Raw genomic sequence first — 16,425 nt, 5'->3', positions numbered from 1 at the left:
AATAGTCGATCATCAGCACCTCCAAGGGGGCAGAAGTCACAATGGTTTGTATGGGGACCCGCTGCTCCGGGGGCTTAACCAGCTCACAGCTCCGACATCTTTGACAAGTGTCTTCTATTGTTGTCGGGGGTGATACACCAGCCTCTGCAACCACTGAAATGTCTTCTCTGGTCCGAAGTGAGCCCCTCATTCATAATCCTCCTTAGCCACTAGTCCGACCAACTTCTCTGGGATCACCACTTGCCAAGTGATCCCGAACTCTCGCAGTAGCTGTACCAGTCGGTACAACAGCCCATCTCGCAAACAAAGTCTCACCCATTGTCCCAGCATTTTCAGGGCCCCCGGGGACAGGGTACTCCTCTCCTTTCGACTGGGGACCTGTCTCAACGCCACCCATTGATGTAATTGGGAGACTTCTTTGTTAGTCTGTTGAAGTTGGACCCAGTCGTCTCTTGGCTGCCCTAACACTTGTTCTTCTAGAGTCTCTCTGATCTGTCTCTGCGCCGCGACCAGCGATCCCACGAAACTTCGGAAGCTAGGGACCTCATCCGCCTCCAAATCTTCATCGCGGTCATGATCAGGCCATTCATATGTCACTCTGGAGAGGGTGTCGGCGTGACTATTCTCTGCCTTAGACAGGTAGGCAATCTAGACAGGCTTCCAGCTCCCCGGTCACCTGACCGCTGAGCTCTCGCTCTGAACACGCCCCCAGCTTCCCGTTCACCTGACTCCTGTGCTCGCAGTCTGTCTTCCCCCTGCAACCAATGGCACGGCCCCGGCAGTTCCAGATCCCTTGTTTTGAAACTACTTACACCCCGGTCTTCCCCCTTACAGCAACGCAGTGCTCGGACTAGCCATCAGCTCTGCCGACCCAAGCCTGACAGCATGTATTTCTATGCTCGAGGTGTTGTAATCCTTGTCCAAGTTTTACAATTATCTAACACTTCCCTGTGGGAAAGCCATACAGTTTTTATTAACAAAAATTTGTCAAGTCCTTTGGAGCAACAGACGCACACTGTCTTCTGTTCCCTGTATATGGTAGAGTAAAAAAGCATATTATCTGCTACAAGTGTTTGACCATTGGGAACCAAACTATTACAATCCCTACAGATGGTAGAAATAGACATTGACTGTTTTGGTATCTCAGAGAATAACAGTGGCGTGGGCTCTCTTGTGTACACGGGTAACCCAATTTTTAGGGTAAGTGTGAGAACCCATCAGTTGGACCCCACCATTGACATATCTTAACAATATACCATAAATCATTTGAAAAATGTGTTTTAGGAAAAAAAATTGGCAAATAGGTCACATATTGCCACATGCATTTCCAAATCTCTCCAATGAAGTGTTAACTAACGTCAAAACCAATAAGTAATTTGGTTTTTAATGATAATCCTAGAGGATTGTAAATTAGCCCCATAGGTAGCAGAATATATTAGGACACGTGCATTGTTGTATCTTCGAGCCATTACTGTGCAGTGATATCGATCAGTTTTCCACATGTCTATCATTACAGTAATATAAATGTGAAGTGCTTAGTGAGTGGGAAGTGCTAAAATGCTTGTTACTCAGTGTTTAAAGTAACATGCATACTCTTGGCCTTAGACCAGTGTGTTCCCCTGCTGTATGACACTTTACCAGCTGCTGGTGAAGAAAAAAAGTATAGAGAAAAGCAATTTTATATTTCAAATAGTCTTTTTTTCCGTTTCATTTGTGCATCACAGCTTCTCCTTAGAATTTGTCTTTCTCTATCACATCAAACTCCCTGTAACATCTGTACATGCCGCGTCTGCATATCAACGGAGAAGGGTTCACTGCTCTCTTCTCTACACTTTAATTCATCATATTTGGTTTAGCAGAGGCTGTAATGAAAAGTGCATTATGTTGTCACAAAGCAGGATGCCTAAGCTGTTAAACCTGCTTGAGAAGAACATAAATCCAAGATGGTTATCCTAAGGAAGCGCCAATCCATATCTTACGTAAATGTCTGTAAAATTTATATGAACTGTATTTTCCATCTTAATACGGTATCAGGAAAAAATATATACAGGCCCTCTGTAGAGGAGTCTCAAATTAACCAAATTGTAAATGACAACCTTTTTTTCATTTTATGAATAATGGAAGACTCTGTTGGGCCTTGGGCATCCATATTCTTCAGTGAACCCTATTATCTCTCAACTTTTATTGCTGCTGATGCTTTTTCTGATTAATCCCCTTATGATTTTCTGATTGCAGGGGGGGTCTTTCTACCTAACATCTACCATTGCAGAAGTAATTGTTGGGCTATATGTAAGATATGACTAAACAAAAAAGAGGGAAATAATGGTTACTTTTTGGTTATTATTGACAATGACTCTTTTTTTTTAATACTTTCTAAGGCCTCATTAATGTGTTCAGTTTTCTTGTACATGTGCCATCCGTTTCTTGAACGGATAGCACATGGATACATTATAGCCGATGGCTGTTTTCACATAGCAGGAAAAACATTTTGTTTTTAGCTCACCATCATAGTATGTCCACCACTGCATATTCGTTAAGAGATCCAGCAAGCCTGTAGGCCAGGGCAGACAAACAAACACAAATAAAAAAAATGAGCTGGCATCTCCGGTAAAATAATTGCTTACTTTATTAGAATTCCATTAAAAAATAGTCATAAAAGGACAGTATTCAGATGTTGATGAATTCTGACTTTAGCAGTCTTAATTGTAAACCAATATCTAAGGCGTAACATTTCTCCTTGCGGAGAGCGACATGTTAAGCATGTCACGGTGAGGAGACTTTTAAAGCCGCAATGCTCCTCTGGGAAATATGCAAATTGTCTCTTCAGAGAGGAAGAGGACAATAACTGTAGGTGGCACTAGAGTTCTTGTCCTCTTCCTCTTTGAAGAGACAATTTGCAATTGTAAACCAAAACGCACCAACATCTGAATACTGTCCTGTTATGACAATCTTTTAATGGAATTCTAATAAAGTAAGAAATTCTTTTACCGGAAACGGCAGCTAATTTTTTTTTATTCGAATTTGGCTGTTTTCATATGTCCTTTAAGATGCAAAAAAAAAGTGGCGACATGTCTGAGTTTGATCTTAATCTATGATGTGAGCACAAGGGTGTCTTCTATGTTTCATCTGTGTGTTCTCCAAAATGTGTAGATTCGGTCTTAGAATTTAGTTTAAAAAGAAAATATTCAATTACGGATGGAGCCCTGAAGGTAGCAGGTAAGTAATTGTTATTATCCCTTCCATTTCTGTCCTGTTCACCAGAGTATATGAGGCTTGTATGTGTAATTAACAAACAAGATCAAATGCAATGGAATTATGTTATGAATTCTGAAAATCTGTGCACATATTCTCCATATTGCATTTCTAGGGACAAAATATTCGAAGACATTCGGAGGTATTTACGGCCAAGCGATCTCCTTAATCGGGTTGTGTTTGACTTGGATAACCCAAGGTAATATATACTCTCTCAATGCATTGTGTTACTATTGCTTTATATATTGTGGAATAGTAATTAGGAAATGGTTACCCTATCGGAAACACTTGAATTGTCAAAGAAAAACTATACACATATACAGTAGTCTTATTTATTATATTTCAAAGAATTAATGTACAATTACAAGAATGTACAATGTACAAGAATTAATGTGCAAAATGAGTTGATACCTCAGACATCCTATCAAAAGTTGTATAAGGGTTAAATATAAAGGTGAGAAATGCAATTAGGTATTTGAAAAAAAATGGGCTGTTTCCTATATTCTTACTGCTGGGAACTAAAGTAACACACTATGCTGTTTCATTAAACTGAAGCACTGCTCAACCAGAATGACAGTCTTCATATGTAACTCAGTATAAATTTATGGTGACAAACTAATTCTGACCAATGACACACTGTGTATGGTGAACCTAAGATACCTATTGGAGCCAATTTATCAAGACTAGCAGCACACGTCACTTAATAAACTTGACACCTCTACTGAGTCGTGTCGGTGTGCACCTCCGAAAAGCTACTTCACTCAGGGGACTGGAGTAGCATTTCTGGTGAACAAGTAGCATTTCTGGTAGCCATGCCCCCATCCCGTCATGACTCCTCCCCTGCTTCACCCATTTCTGCAGAGCTGATGAAACTGATGTAAAAACTCAAAATGTCACAAATTGTACACAACTTACGTTGTGCAAAATTTTTGTGACTTTTTAAAGCTTTTACCCCATTTTACTGGAGTAAAAGTTTTTATGAGTTTGCTACATCATGCTCGGAATGTTTTTTTTATGTTGGTTTCAATGGAAGGCTGACTCTTGGGCCAGAATGGACCAAAATCTAAAGAAAATGCATGGTTTGTAAAAGTTGGTTATAATATTAAGAACTGGATGTTTCATATGGAATGATAAGGAAATAAAGAGGCAAGTCAATAAAGAGATGAATATTTTATTAATTGGGACCATTACTGAAAAAGTGCGGAGCAGGAAAAATTCTAATTTGCCTGTTCACGTGGATTTTTGATTTGCACCAAAGGTATTCCCTGTGAATTTAATGTCCTTTATTATGATCTGGGGTTTCTCTAGGCCCCAGAGGATAATAAATGTAAGATATGAACAATAAAGGAAATACTAATACTCACCCTCTGCTCACCTCTTTGACTGCTCCTCAACGTCACCTTGTCACAACTTCTTACCATCCCTATTTCTGTGCAAGCGCATGTAAGGTCACAACATTATGACATGTGCTGTGACCTTGAGTGTGCATGTGCAGAAAGTTCCCAGGCCTTTCGGCTTCCTTGAAGGAGAGTTTCAGTGTTTACAGTGGTGATAAGGACATGTGACAAAGATGGACGGGTGATTGTGAGGAGTGGAGGGGCTACAGAGGTATAAGGTAAGGTGAGTATAAGGATTTTCTATAACCTTTGCGGTTCAGAAACATTGCAGCTGACAGGTTACTATTTTGCTGAGTTTGCATGGAAGCGAAAAAAAAATCTGCATTCTCGCATATGCAGATTTTTGTAATACTCAAATAGAATTAACTTCCATTCAAATATATTTGCTCATCTTTATTCATTTCTTTTGTTATGATGCTCATCAAGAGTGTCCTCATTTTTCATTTTTCAGTGTTGCAGAAAGTTCAGAAGAGATGAATTGTCTTAAATTCTTTTCCAAATTTGAATCTGGAAACCTTAGAAAAGTAATACAAGTGCGTGAGTAAGTAACCAAACCATAAATGAAAATGAGGATATATGGTCAAGCTAGATAAAATATGTTTATTATCCAACAAGTATGACACTATGAGAGAAATGACTGACTTGTCAGATACAGTGCCTTGTGAAAGTATTTGGCCCCCTTGAACTTTTCTACCTTTTGCCACATTTCTGGCTTCAAACATAAACATATAAAATTCTAATTTTTTTGGGAAGAATCAACAACAAGTGGGACACAATTGTGAAGTGGAGCGAAATTTATTGGATATTTTAAACTTTTTAAAAAAATTAAAAACTGAAAAGTGGGGCGTGCAATATTATTCGGCCCCCTTGAGTTAATACTTTGTAGCGCCACCTTTTGCTGCGAATACAGCTGCAAGTCACTTGGGGTATGTCTCTATCAGTTTTGCACATCGAGAGGCTGAAATTCTTGCCCATTCTTCCTTGCAAAACAGCTCTAGCTCAGTGAGGTTGGCTGGAGAGTGTTTGTGAACAGCAGTTTTCAGCTCTTTCCACAGATTCTCGATTGGATTCAGGTCTGGACTTTGACTTAGCCATTCTAACACCTGGGTACATTTATTTTTGAACCATTCCATTGTAAATTTTGCTTTATGTTTGGGATTATTGTCTTGTTGGAAGATAAATCTCCGTCCCATTCTCAGGTCTTTTGCAGACTCCAACAGGTTTTCTTCCAGAATGGTCCTGTATTTGGCTCCGTCCATCTTCCCATCAATTTTAACCATCTTCCCTGTCCCTGCTGAAGAAAAGCAGGCCCAAACCATGATGCTGCCACCACCATGTTTGACAGTGGGGATGGTGTTTTGAGGGTGATGAGCTGTGTTGCTTTTACACCAAACATATAGTTTTGCATTGTGGCAAAAAAGTTCGATTTTGGCTTCATCTGACCAGAGCACTTTATTCCACATGTTTGGTGTGTCACTCAGGTGGCTTGTGGCAAACTTCAAACGAGACTTTTTATGGATATCTTTGAGAAATGGCTTTCCTCTTGCCACTTTTCCATAAAGGCCAGATTTGTGCAGTGTACGACTGATTGTTGTCTTATGGACAGACTCTCCCACTTCAGCTGTAGATCTCTGTAGTTCATCCAGAGTGATCATGGGTCTTTTGGCTGATCAGTCTTCTTGTTCGAGATCAAAGTTTAGAGGGATGGCTGGGTCTTGGTAGATTTGCAGCGGTCTGATTACTCCTCCCATTTCAATATGATCGCTTGCACAGTGTTCCTTGAGATGTTTAAAACTTGGGAAATCTTTTTGTATCCAAATCCAACTTTAAACTTCGCCACAACAGTATCTCGGACCTGCCTGGTGTGTTCCTTGGTCTTCATGATGCACTTGAAACAGAACCCTGAGACTATCACAGAGCAGGTGCATTTATACGGAGACTTGATTGCACACAGGTGGATTCTATTTATCATTACCAGTCATTTAGGACAACATTGGATCATTCAGAGATCCTCACTGAACTTCTGGAGTGAGTTTGCTGCACTGAAAGTAAAGTGGTCGTATAATATTGCACGCCACACTTTTCAGTTTTTAATTTTTTTAAAAAGTTTAAAATATCCAATAAATTTCGTTCCACTTCACAATTGTGTCCCACTTGTTGATTCTTCCCCAAAAAATTAGAATTTTATATGTTTATGTTTGAAGCCAGAAATGTGGCAAAAGGTAGAAAAGTTCAAGTGGGCCGAATTTTCACAAGGCACTGTATCTTGTATGATTGAGAAATGTATTACCATCATGCACAATAATGGCTTACTCACAGGATGTGACATAAATGCCTGATAGAAGAACTTCCTTCTCTCTCTGTGGGTGCTTTGATTTTTCAGTATCTCCCACAGAAACATGCAAAGTGACCACCTGTCCATTCAATTCCTGCCTGGAGACCATGTTTGTCTGATGTTTTATGGGACAGAATTCAGGGAAGTTCTATTCAGGAGATAGATTATGGTTTTGGGATAAGACAGTGATAAGATTTATGCCAGGATCCTATCGATAAATTAATTGTCTATGATAGGAATCCCCTTTAAACAATGACCAGGCCAAATTTTTGAAATTTTTGAAATCTGACAATCTGTCACTTTATGTAGTAATAACTCTGGAATGCTTCAACATTTCCCATTGATTTTGAGAATGTTTTTTCGTGACAAATTATACTTTATGATAGTGGAAAATTTAGGTTATTAGGATATATTTTGTGTTCATTTTTAAAAATATCAGTAATGTGACAAATTTCAAAAAATTAGTACATTTCCAAACTTTGAATGACTTTCCCTTTAAGGCCACGGTCCCACTATCAGTATTTGGTCAGTATTCGGTCAGTATTTTTTCTCAGGAGTGGGAACCAAAATCAGTTGAGGAACAATCAAAGAAAATGTATAATAGAAACAAGTCACCAATTCTGCATTTATCACCCACTTCTAGCTTTGGCTCCCACTCCTAAGAAAAAATGCTGACCGAATACTGACCAAATACTGATAGTGGGGCCGTGGCCTAATCCAGCTAGTCATACCACACAAAAACATTAATAAAAAACATTTCTCTCATGTCTGCTTTACATCAGCACCATTTGTAAAATGTTGCTTTATTTTGTTAACATTTTAGAAGGTTTAAAAATGTAGCAGTAATTTTACATTTTTTCAAGGAAATTTACAAAACATATTTTTTAGTTCAGTTTTGAAATACCTTTAGGCGTCTTATATATTGGAAAACCCCAAAAGTGATACCATTTTAAAAACAGCTCGCCTGAACGTAGTCAAAATTGCTTTCAGGTGGTTTATTAACCCTTCAGGTGCTTTTCTGGAATTCATGTAAAGTGACATGACAAGAATGAAAAAAATTATTTTTACCATCTAAATGTTTCAAATTTCTGAACAGTCCACTATAGCTGGAAGACTTTAAGGCTGTTAGTTGGTTATGAATTGCCATGGCAAACATCAAGACCGCATGATCAAGATCTCAGGGTGCCGATGAGGTTAAAGCGGAAGCCTCCATACTCTTAACCATCTACATGCTGTAGTCACTATTGCCAGCAGCATTTAAGGGATTAAAGGCTATGGTCGGTGCCAACACTGATCGTGGTTGATGTAGCAAGTTGTCAGCTACAGTGTACGGATAATACCTTATGACCCGTCAGAGGATGCTAGTCTCTTATATTGCTGGTCAGTTTTAAGTCGTATTGGCGGTCATTAAGGTTAACAGGGTTTTAGTCTGGCCTTCTGCAACATAGGCCATCAATGTCAGATTGGTAGGGATACCGTCTTTGGCACCCACCAGTCAGCTGGCTGAAGGAGTGCTATGGTAATTCCCTTGAGGAACAGTGCTATACCATGAGCAGTAACTTATACAGCTGGTCTCTATAGCTCAGTCTCATTCAAGTGAATTGGGTTGAGCTGCAATAACAGGCAAAGCGACTTCCAAATCTATTGTACTGTGCCTGGCAAACAAAGTAGAGTGGTGCGAGTCTGACCCTCCCATCCATCTGAATAGCTTACTCTATGAACAGGCTATCGATATCAAAGTCCTGGAAGACACCTGTAAAAATAGTTTTTGAAAATATTTTTCTCCTCTGTCCAAGGAAAAAATCAGACATGTGCACGAACCCATAGAATAACATTGGTCCGAGTGGGATCTGATGTTTTGTCAGATAGCACTCGGACCGAAAATACTCTCGTCTGCACGAGCCCTTACGGTACATAGTAAACTGGAATGAGTCTAAAGGTTCTCTCACACTGCCATATAACACGGCCAAGTGCTATCCAATATTTTATCGGATAGCACTCGACCTAATGTTATATTTTGGGGAAGTGCAGATCTGCGTTTATTTTCTCATGCCTATAAGGCATCAGAAAAAGATCGCAGCATGCTACAAGTGGCTCCGATATTTGGATCACACTCACCTGTACAAGTCTATGGATGCGAGTGATCGGACTGCCCTCGGATGTCATCTGAATACAGTCTGATGTACGCTCACAGAGAGAGAATAGGATCACACCAAGGTCAAATCCTGTCCAAACTCTGACAGAGTTTGAGCTGAGTGTCATTAGCATAATCAGCCCGATTCTCTCGCATGAGAGGATATACGCTAGTGTGAGTGAACCCTAATTGTAATAGGCTTCTCCCACAGATAATTGAACCCTTGATATTATATGAGTTATTGGAAATACTGCAGGAGATTTCAAAGGAGCACAGAAGAGTTACCCTACAAATAAATTAATGTATGATTGTTAGAAAGTGGTCAGGAAATTACTCTGTCAACTGCTTTTTATCAGTGACATTTCTGTTGGCAAAGCGTAACTAGTTCTATGCATTTATACTATGACAATTCATTAGATGGAAATAAAGCTGGATTATGAGGGTAATGAAAAGGATTTTCTGACAAAATTTAATTTGACAAACACAGTAGTTGTCTGTATCAGATCTATCAGTTGAGTACGGAATAGAATGACACCAATGGAATTAGAAAAATTAGTGGGACTTAACATCAAATCCTAGTCACAGAAAAGACTTCATATGAAGACTAAGTAATCAGTTTCTCAAAAAATGGATAGAAATAATGGATAGAGAACATTTAATAAGTAAAAATAGTAAGATGTAAGGACTATTTTTGATCATCTCTTTTAAAAATATGTTTGAGATTTATTATGTGATTATAATAAATATACAAAAAATATACTTCATATGACCATAAATTGTTAATATAGATTATTAACTTTAATCTTTTTCCACTTCAGGTTTGAATATGACCTAATCATGAATGCAGATATTAACACTGACCAACATCACCAGTGGTTCTACTATGAAGTTAGTGCAATGAGAGCTAATGTCCCTTACCGCTTCAATGTCATTAACTGCGAAAAGGTGAACAGCCAATTTAATTATGGTAAGCACCAATGGGAAAGGAAGAGTTCCTATGCAGGCTCCATGTGTAAAGTCGTATATTGAAGGTTTATAGGGCAATTGAAAAGATTAATGTTTTTCTGTCATTTGTGCTGTAAGTGGTACACAGCAGGCCATCATAGCTATAAGAGGTACACAGCAGGGCAAAACAGCGTTTCCTACTAGACCAAGTATTCAACAGCAATTGGAAAAACCTTGACAGTAGGATGCCTCATGAGCAAAAATGTATGTCATTGTTTTTAAGTCTAAACAGTTCATATATTGTATCGTCGTAGCAAGTACGCAGCTTGCACTTCGATGCACTTACATTAGTCTTTGTTTATAGTATAATGGCTTCCATCTTAAATTGCTAAAATACGTGTAATTATTACCAGTTTCCCTTCAGAGAAAATATGTCCAACACACATCTATTCATAGTGCAAAAACAATGAACAGATTACATAATGTCTGCATAAAGTTAATTTATGCAAATAAACTGCATAGTTTCTTTAACCACTTCGCACCAGAGCCTGTTTTTGCCTTCGTGACCGGGCCAATTTTTTCAATTCTGACCACTGTCACTTTATGAAGTAATTACTCTGGAACGCTTCAACGGATTCCCCTGATTCTGAGAATGTTTTTTCGTGACATATTGTACTTCATGATAGTGGTAAAATTTCTTCGATATCACTTGCGTTTATTTGTAAAAAAATCAGAAATTTGGCGAAAATTTTGAAAATTTTGCAATTTTCAAACTTTGAATTTTCATGCCCTTAAATCAGAGAGATATGCTACACAAAATAGTTAATAAATAACATTTCCCACATGTCTACTTTTCATCAGCACAATTATGGAACCAAAATTTTTTTTTGTTAGGGAGCTATAAGGGTTAAAAGTTGACCAGTGATTTCTCATTTTTCCAACAAAATTTACAAAAACATTTTTTTAGGGACCACATCATATTTGAAGTCACTTTGAGGGGCCTTTATGACAGAAAATACCCAAAAGTGACACCATTCTAAAAACTGCACCCCTCAAGGTGCTCAAAACCACATTCAAGAACTTTATTAACCCTTCAGGTGCTTCACAGGAATTTTTGGATTGTAGAAGAAAAAAATTAACATTTAACTTTTTTCACAAAAATTTTACTTTAGACCCAATTTTTTTTATTTTCACAGGGGTAACAGGAAAAAATGGACCTCAATTTTTTTTTGTGCAATTTCTCTTGAGCGTGCTGATACCCCATATGTGAGGGAAAACCACTGTTTGGGCGCACTGCAGGGTTCGGAAGGGAAGGAGCGCCATTAGACTTTTTGAATGTAAAATTTGTTTGAATAATTAGCAGACGCCATGTTGGGTTTGGAGAGCCCCTGATGTGCCTAAACAGTGGAAACCCCCCACAAGTGACACCATTTTGGAAACTAGACCCCTTAGGGAACTTATCTAGATGTGTGGTGAGCACCTTGAACCCCAAGGTGCTTCACAGAAGTTTATAATATTGAGCTGTAAAAATAAAATTTTCACATTTTTCCCACAAAAACGTTTTTCATCCCTTAATTTTGCATTATCATAAGGGTAATAGGATAAATTGCACCATGAAATTTGTTGTGCAATTTCTCCTGAACACGCCGATACCCCATATGTAGAGGCAAACCACTGTTTGGGCGCACGGTAGGGTTTGAAATGGAAGGAGCGCCATTTGACTTTTTGAATGTAAAATTTGTTTGAATAATTAGCAGGCGCCATGTCGCATTTGGAGAGTCCCTAATGTGCCTAAACAGTGGAAACCCCCCACAAGTGCCACCATTTTGGAAACTAGACCCCTTAGGGAACTTATCTAGATGTGTGGTGAGCACCTTGCACCCCCAGCTGCTTCACAGAAGTTTATAATATTGAGCCATAAAAATAAAATTTTCACATTTTTCCCACAAAAAATGTTTTTCATTCCCTAATTTTGCATTATCATAATGGTAACAGAATGAATTGCACCATGAAATTTGTTGTGCAATTTCTCCTGAGTATGCCGATACCCCATATGTGGGGGAAAACCACTGCTTTGGTGTATGGCAGGGTTCGGAAGAGAAAGGAGCACTATGTTGGCTGGGATAGGTTGCAGACACCATGTCACATTTGAAGAGTTGCTGACATGCCGAAACAGCAGAAACCCCTACAAGTCACCCCATTTTGTAAACTACACCTCTCAAGGAATTCATCTAGGGAAGTAGTGAGTATTTTTTAATTTTTTAATTTATACCATTGGGCAGTGAAAAAGCATAATTATATTTTTACCACAAAAAAATGTTTTACCCTCAGATTTTACATTTTCACACAGGGCAATGGGTAAAAATGGTGCCGAAATGTGTCACACAATTTCTTCTAAAAGTGGCAATACCCCATATGTGGCTGTATCGTACTGCTCAGCCATACGGCGAGATCTGGGGGCGACAGAGCGCTATTTGACAATTGGAGAACAAATTATTGTAGAATAGGCATTTGGATTTGGGAGCACAAAATTTTCTGAATTTCTTTTGGGGGGCAAGGGCCATTTCGCTTTTCCAGAGCCTTTCTGCTGCCAGTAACTTGGAAATCCCTTATATTTTTAACAGATGACGGACCTGAGTGGGGACTAGCTTTTTTTGAGGACTGAGTTGAAGCTTTTATTGGGAACATTTTACGTAACATTTATCCGGCGATCTAGGCTGAACACTTACATCGGGGTTTCCATCTAAATTTCCAAGTGATGTAATTCAGATGAAACCCCTGCGGGATCCATTCACTGTAATGAGGCAGCAGAGTTACTCTGCACTCCGTCTGGCCTCTGTTTAGCGGTGTCCTTTTTTTCTGAAGTGCACAAAACTGTGGCCAACGGCACTTATATGCACGCCTAAAACAAATGACACCGTGGGATCACAGGCCAGACGGCATCCACAGTGGCCTATATCTGCCTCATTACAGGGAATCTTCCGTCATGGGTTCCGTCTGAATCACGTATTTCAGAGATTTACACGGAAACACTGGTGTAAGCGCTCAGCGCAGAGCGCAGGATAAATGTGGGTAGAGCCTTACTGCGATCTTTGGGAGACATAATAAACAAATCAGTAGCAGGTGAAGAATTGGTTTTATTTATTTTTTACGCCGTTCCCCATGCAGTATAAGTGATGAGATTACTTTATTCTTCGGGTTGGTGCGATTACAGAGATACCAGATTTATATCGGGTTTTTATGACTGACAGCTGTCACACACTAAGAGACGCTTTTTTTTGCAAAATCTAGTTTTTGCATCGCCATATTTTGAGAGCTATAATTTTTCCATATTTCGGCCGACAGAGTCATGTGATGGCTTGTTTTTTGCGGGACGAGTTGACATTTTTATTGGTTCCATTTTTGGGTACGTGACATTTTTTGATCGCTTTCTATTTCGTTTTTTGGGAGGTAAAATTAACAAAAACCAACAATTCCGGAATTGTTTTTTTAGTTTTTTTTTTATGCCGTTATGCATGTGGTAATAGTGATCAGGCAGCGTTATTCTTCAGGTCAGTACGTTTACAGCGATACTACACTTACTGTATATTTTTTTTATGTTTTGGCGCTTTTACACAATAAAACAATTTTATAGAAAAAATATTTTTTTTGCATTGCTTTATTCTGAGCGCTATAACTTTTTTATTTTTCGGCTGATGGAGCTGTATGGCAGCTTTTTTTTTGCAGAACAAGATGACGTTTTCAGCGGTACCATTTTTATTTCCATTTTGCTTTTGATCGCATTTTTTTCAACTTTTTGTTTGGCGATATGATGAAAAAGCATATTTTTTTGCTCCGTTTTTTAGTTATTTTTATTACGGTGTGCACAGAAGGAGTTAATTAGTGTGACAGTTTTATAGATCGGGTTGTTTCGGACGCGGCGATACCAAATATGTGTACTTTTTATGGTTTTGCATAAATATACGGATTTATTGGTTTAATATTTTATTTATTTATTTTTATTTATTTTGTGATTTTTTTTTTTAACAGTTTAAAAACATTTTTTTTTACATTTTTACTTAGTCCCTGTATGGGACATTAATTTTTATTTTTCTGATCACTGATCTCATGTAATGTAATAGACATGTATTACATTACATGAGATTTTTGCTGACTGTTTCACAGTCAGTGTGTCCTGCCAGGCTTCAGCTGCAGGCTGAGCCAGGCAGGACACCATATATGGCAGATCTGGAGGCGGTCATGTGACCTCCAGCTGTCATAGCAACGCCAGGTCCTGGAAGGTATAAGGGGGCCGTCAGAGAGGTAAGTGGACGCCCCCCTCTCCTCCTGCTGTCTTCTATATGCCGCGATCACTATAGATCGCGGCATATAGAAGACAGCAAAGGGTTAACATCACTGGGACCTGATCCAATCAGGTCCTGATGATGTTCCCTGTCAGAGCTAACGCTCTGCACTGGAATCGCAGCGCTTGCAGGACCCTGGGGGTCCTGAGCGCTGCGAGACCACCCACCATTTTTAAACGTCGGCGCTGCACAGAGCCCAGCAAGCGCCGACGTTTATCTACAGTGGGCCGTCGCGAAGCGGTTAAAGGAAGGTTAACATTAGTGTATTTTCAGTCCAAAAGCTTGCGGACAGCACTCAAAATAATGTAGATGAGCATTTTATTTTCATGAAGCAAATCTGCACATGAAAACAAAAAATCGCAGCGCGCACTTGTTTCTTTCATGTATCAGATGAGACTCATCAATTCAAGTCTATGGGTGCGCGAAATAAATTGTATTTCCCAAAGCCACCATATGTCATTCGATTTTCCAAATACATTGCAATTATTTAACGTAGGAAACTGTATTTAGTCCTGTAAATTTTTATTAAGTTCTACCGTATAAAAACATTGAATACGTATGGGGAATGAGAAAAAAAAATGTATATACTGTACTTGTGTGAACAAAGCCAAAAGGGGAGACATTAGCAATATGTTACAATGGATGAGATGTTCTTTTAGGGGCTACAATATCTGCCATAATGGTTAAGATTTCCTGACATTTTTTCCTCTGCATATACAGTATGTATTTGCAGGCTCTTTTGGTTACATGTAGTGAAACCGTTTATATATTTGTCCACATATCTATCAATACAGAACAAAGCTGTGTTCACCCGTCATCCATGTTTCTAATGAATTCATAATGGATTCCATAGACATAGGACATAACACATCAGACTAACTGTTCTGTCCACAAAATCGGACAGGATGGCAATTAAAGAAGCATTCCCATCAATTTTTTTTTATCCTTTTAATATATTGCAGTCATCAATCATATTATATAGCAGTGTGTACTAACAATTGCTCATTTTTCCCTTCTACCTTGTTAATTCTTCTCTTTTTCATTAGGTCTGTGACATCACGTGATTAAAAACAGACTAGCTGAATCGTTCTATGCTCTATTTAGAATCAGGAGGTCAATTTTCCCTTTATTAGTCATAAGTCATTGCAAAAGTCCCTGGCTGGGGGAGGAGAGGAGCAGCTGGGTCAGGAATTGAAGAAGCGGATGACTCATGCAGGGAAGATAGACTTCATATTTCTACATAATGCTTAGAAGGAATCAGCTAGTCTGTTTTACTCACGTTATGCCATTGGCTAAATGGAAAAGAGAATAATTACCATATTTTTCAGACTATAAGACAAACTTTTTTCCTCAAAACTTTGCGAAAAGTGAGGGGTGCTTCTTATAGTCCTGATGTTCCTTATAGTGTGCCTGTGGCTGTGGGGGAGAGCAGCAGCATTGGAAGAGCGGGTCACAGGAGGCAAGCTGCTGCAGCTAACACTGTGCCCGCAGTAGAAGAAAATGAACTATGGGAGTGACGAGCAGTGAATATTCATTCTCTTTAATAGCGGGTAATAGTGATCGCCCAGCCGCTGCAGAAGCTGGCGGCTGCGGCTAACAGTGTGCCCACTAATAAAGAGAATGAATATTCACTGGTCCACATGCCCATAGTCCTGAGTGTGGGGAACAGTGAATATTCTGGCAGCTGATAGCAGCATGTGGCAGCCATATATACCAAGAAGGGTGGCCATGTAAACCAGGATGGGGTGCCATGTATACCAGGATGGGGATAGGATGAGGTGTCATGTATACCAGGATAGGTATGGGATGGAGGCCATGTATCCCAGGATATGGATGGGATGGAGGCCATGTGTACCAGGATAAGGATGGAATGGAAGCCATGTGTACAAGTGTAATGACCGGAACGCCGGTTGAATATGTATGAGGGATACGGCGCTGCTATGAATGACTCCGATCTCGGTATAGTGGCAAATAACTTTCTTTATACTGTTCAAACAAATAGCAGGGTTAAACGTTTCT

The 16,425-nt window shown here is 39.2% G+C and overlaps 1 protein-coding gene across 2 annotated transcripts in view; it reads left to right on the top strand.

Moving 5' to 3' along the window:
• Positions 1 to 16,425, top strand: part of AGBL1 (AGBL carboxypeptidase 1) — a 1,577,225-nt gene that overhangs the window by 384,616 nt on the left and 1,176,184 nt on the right. For both annotated transcript variants that reach the window (XM_073653286.1, XM_073653285.1), the window contains exons 12-14: positions 3,368 to 3,451; positions 5,101 to 5,190; positions 9,937 to 10,085. In XM_073653286.1, the coding sequence (XP_073509387.1) occupies positions 3,368 to 3,451; positions 5,101 to 5,190; positions 9,937 to 10,085 (323 nt within the window). The remainder of the gene's footprint in view (positions 1 to 3,367; positions 3,452 to 5,100; positions 5,191 to 9,936; positions 10,086 to 16,425) is intronic.

Source organism: Phyllobates terribilis, unplaced genomic scaffold (genome assembly GCF_046119375.1).
Source record: "Phyllobates terribilis strain yellow unplaced genomic scaffold, ASM4611937v1 Scaffold_11__3_contigs__length_659146591, whole genome shotgun sequence".
Classification (NCBI taxonomy): Eukaryota; Metazoa; Chordata; class Amphibia; order Anura; family Dendrobatidae; genus Phyllobates; species Phyllobates terribilis.
The sequence above is the reverse complement of the archived record's forward strand: the minus strand, read 5'-3'. Positions and strand labels throughout refer to the sequence as shown.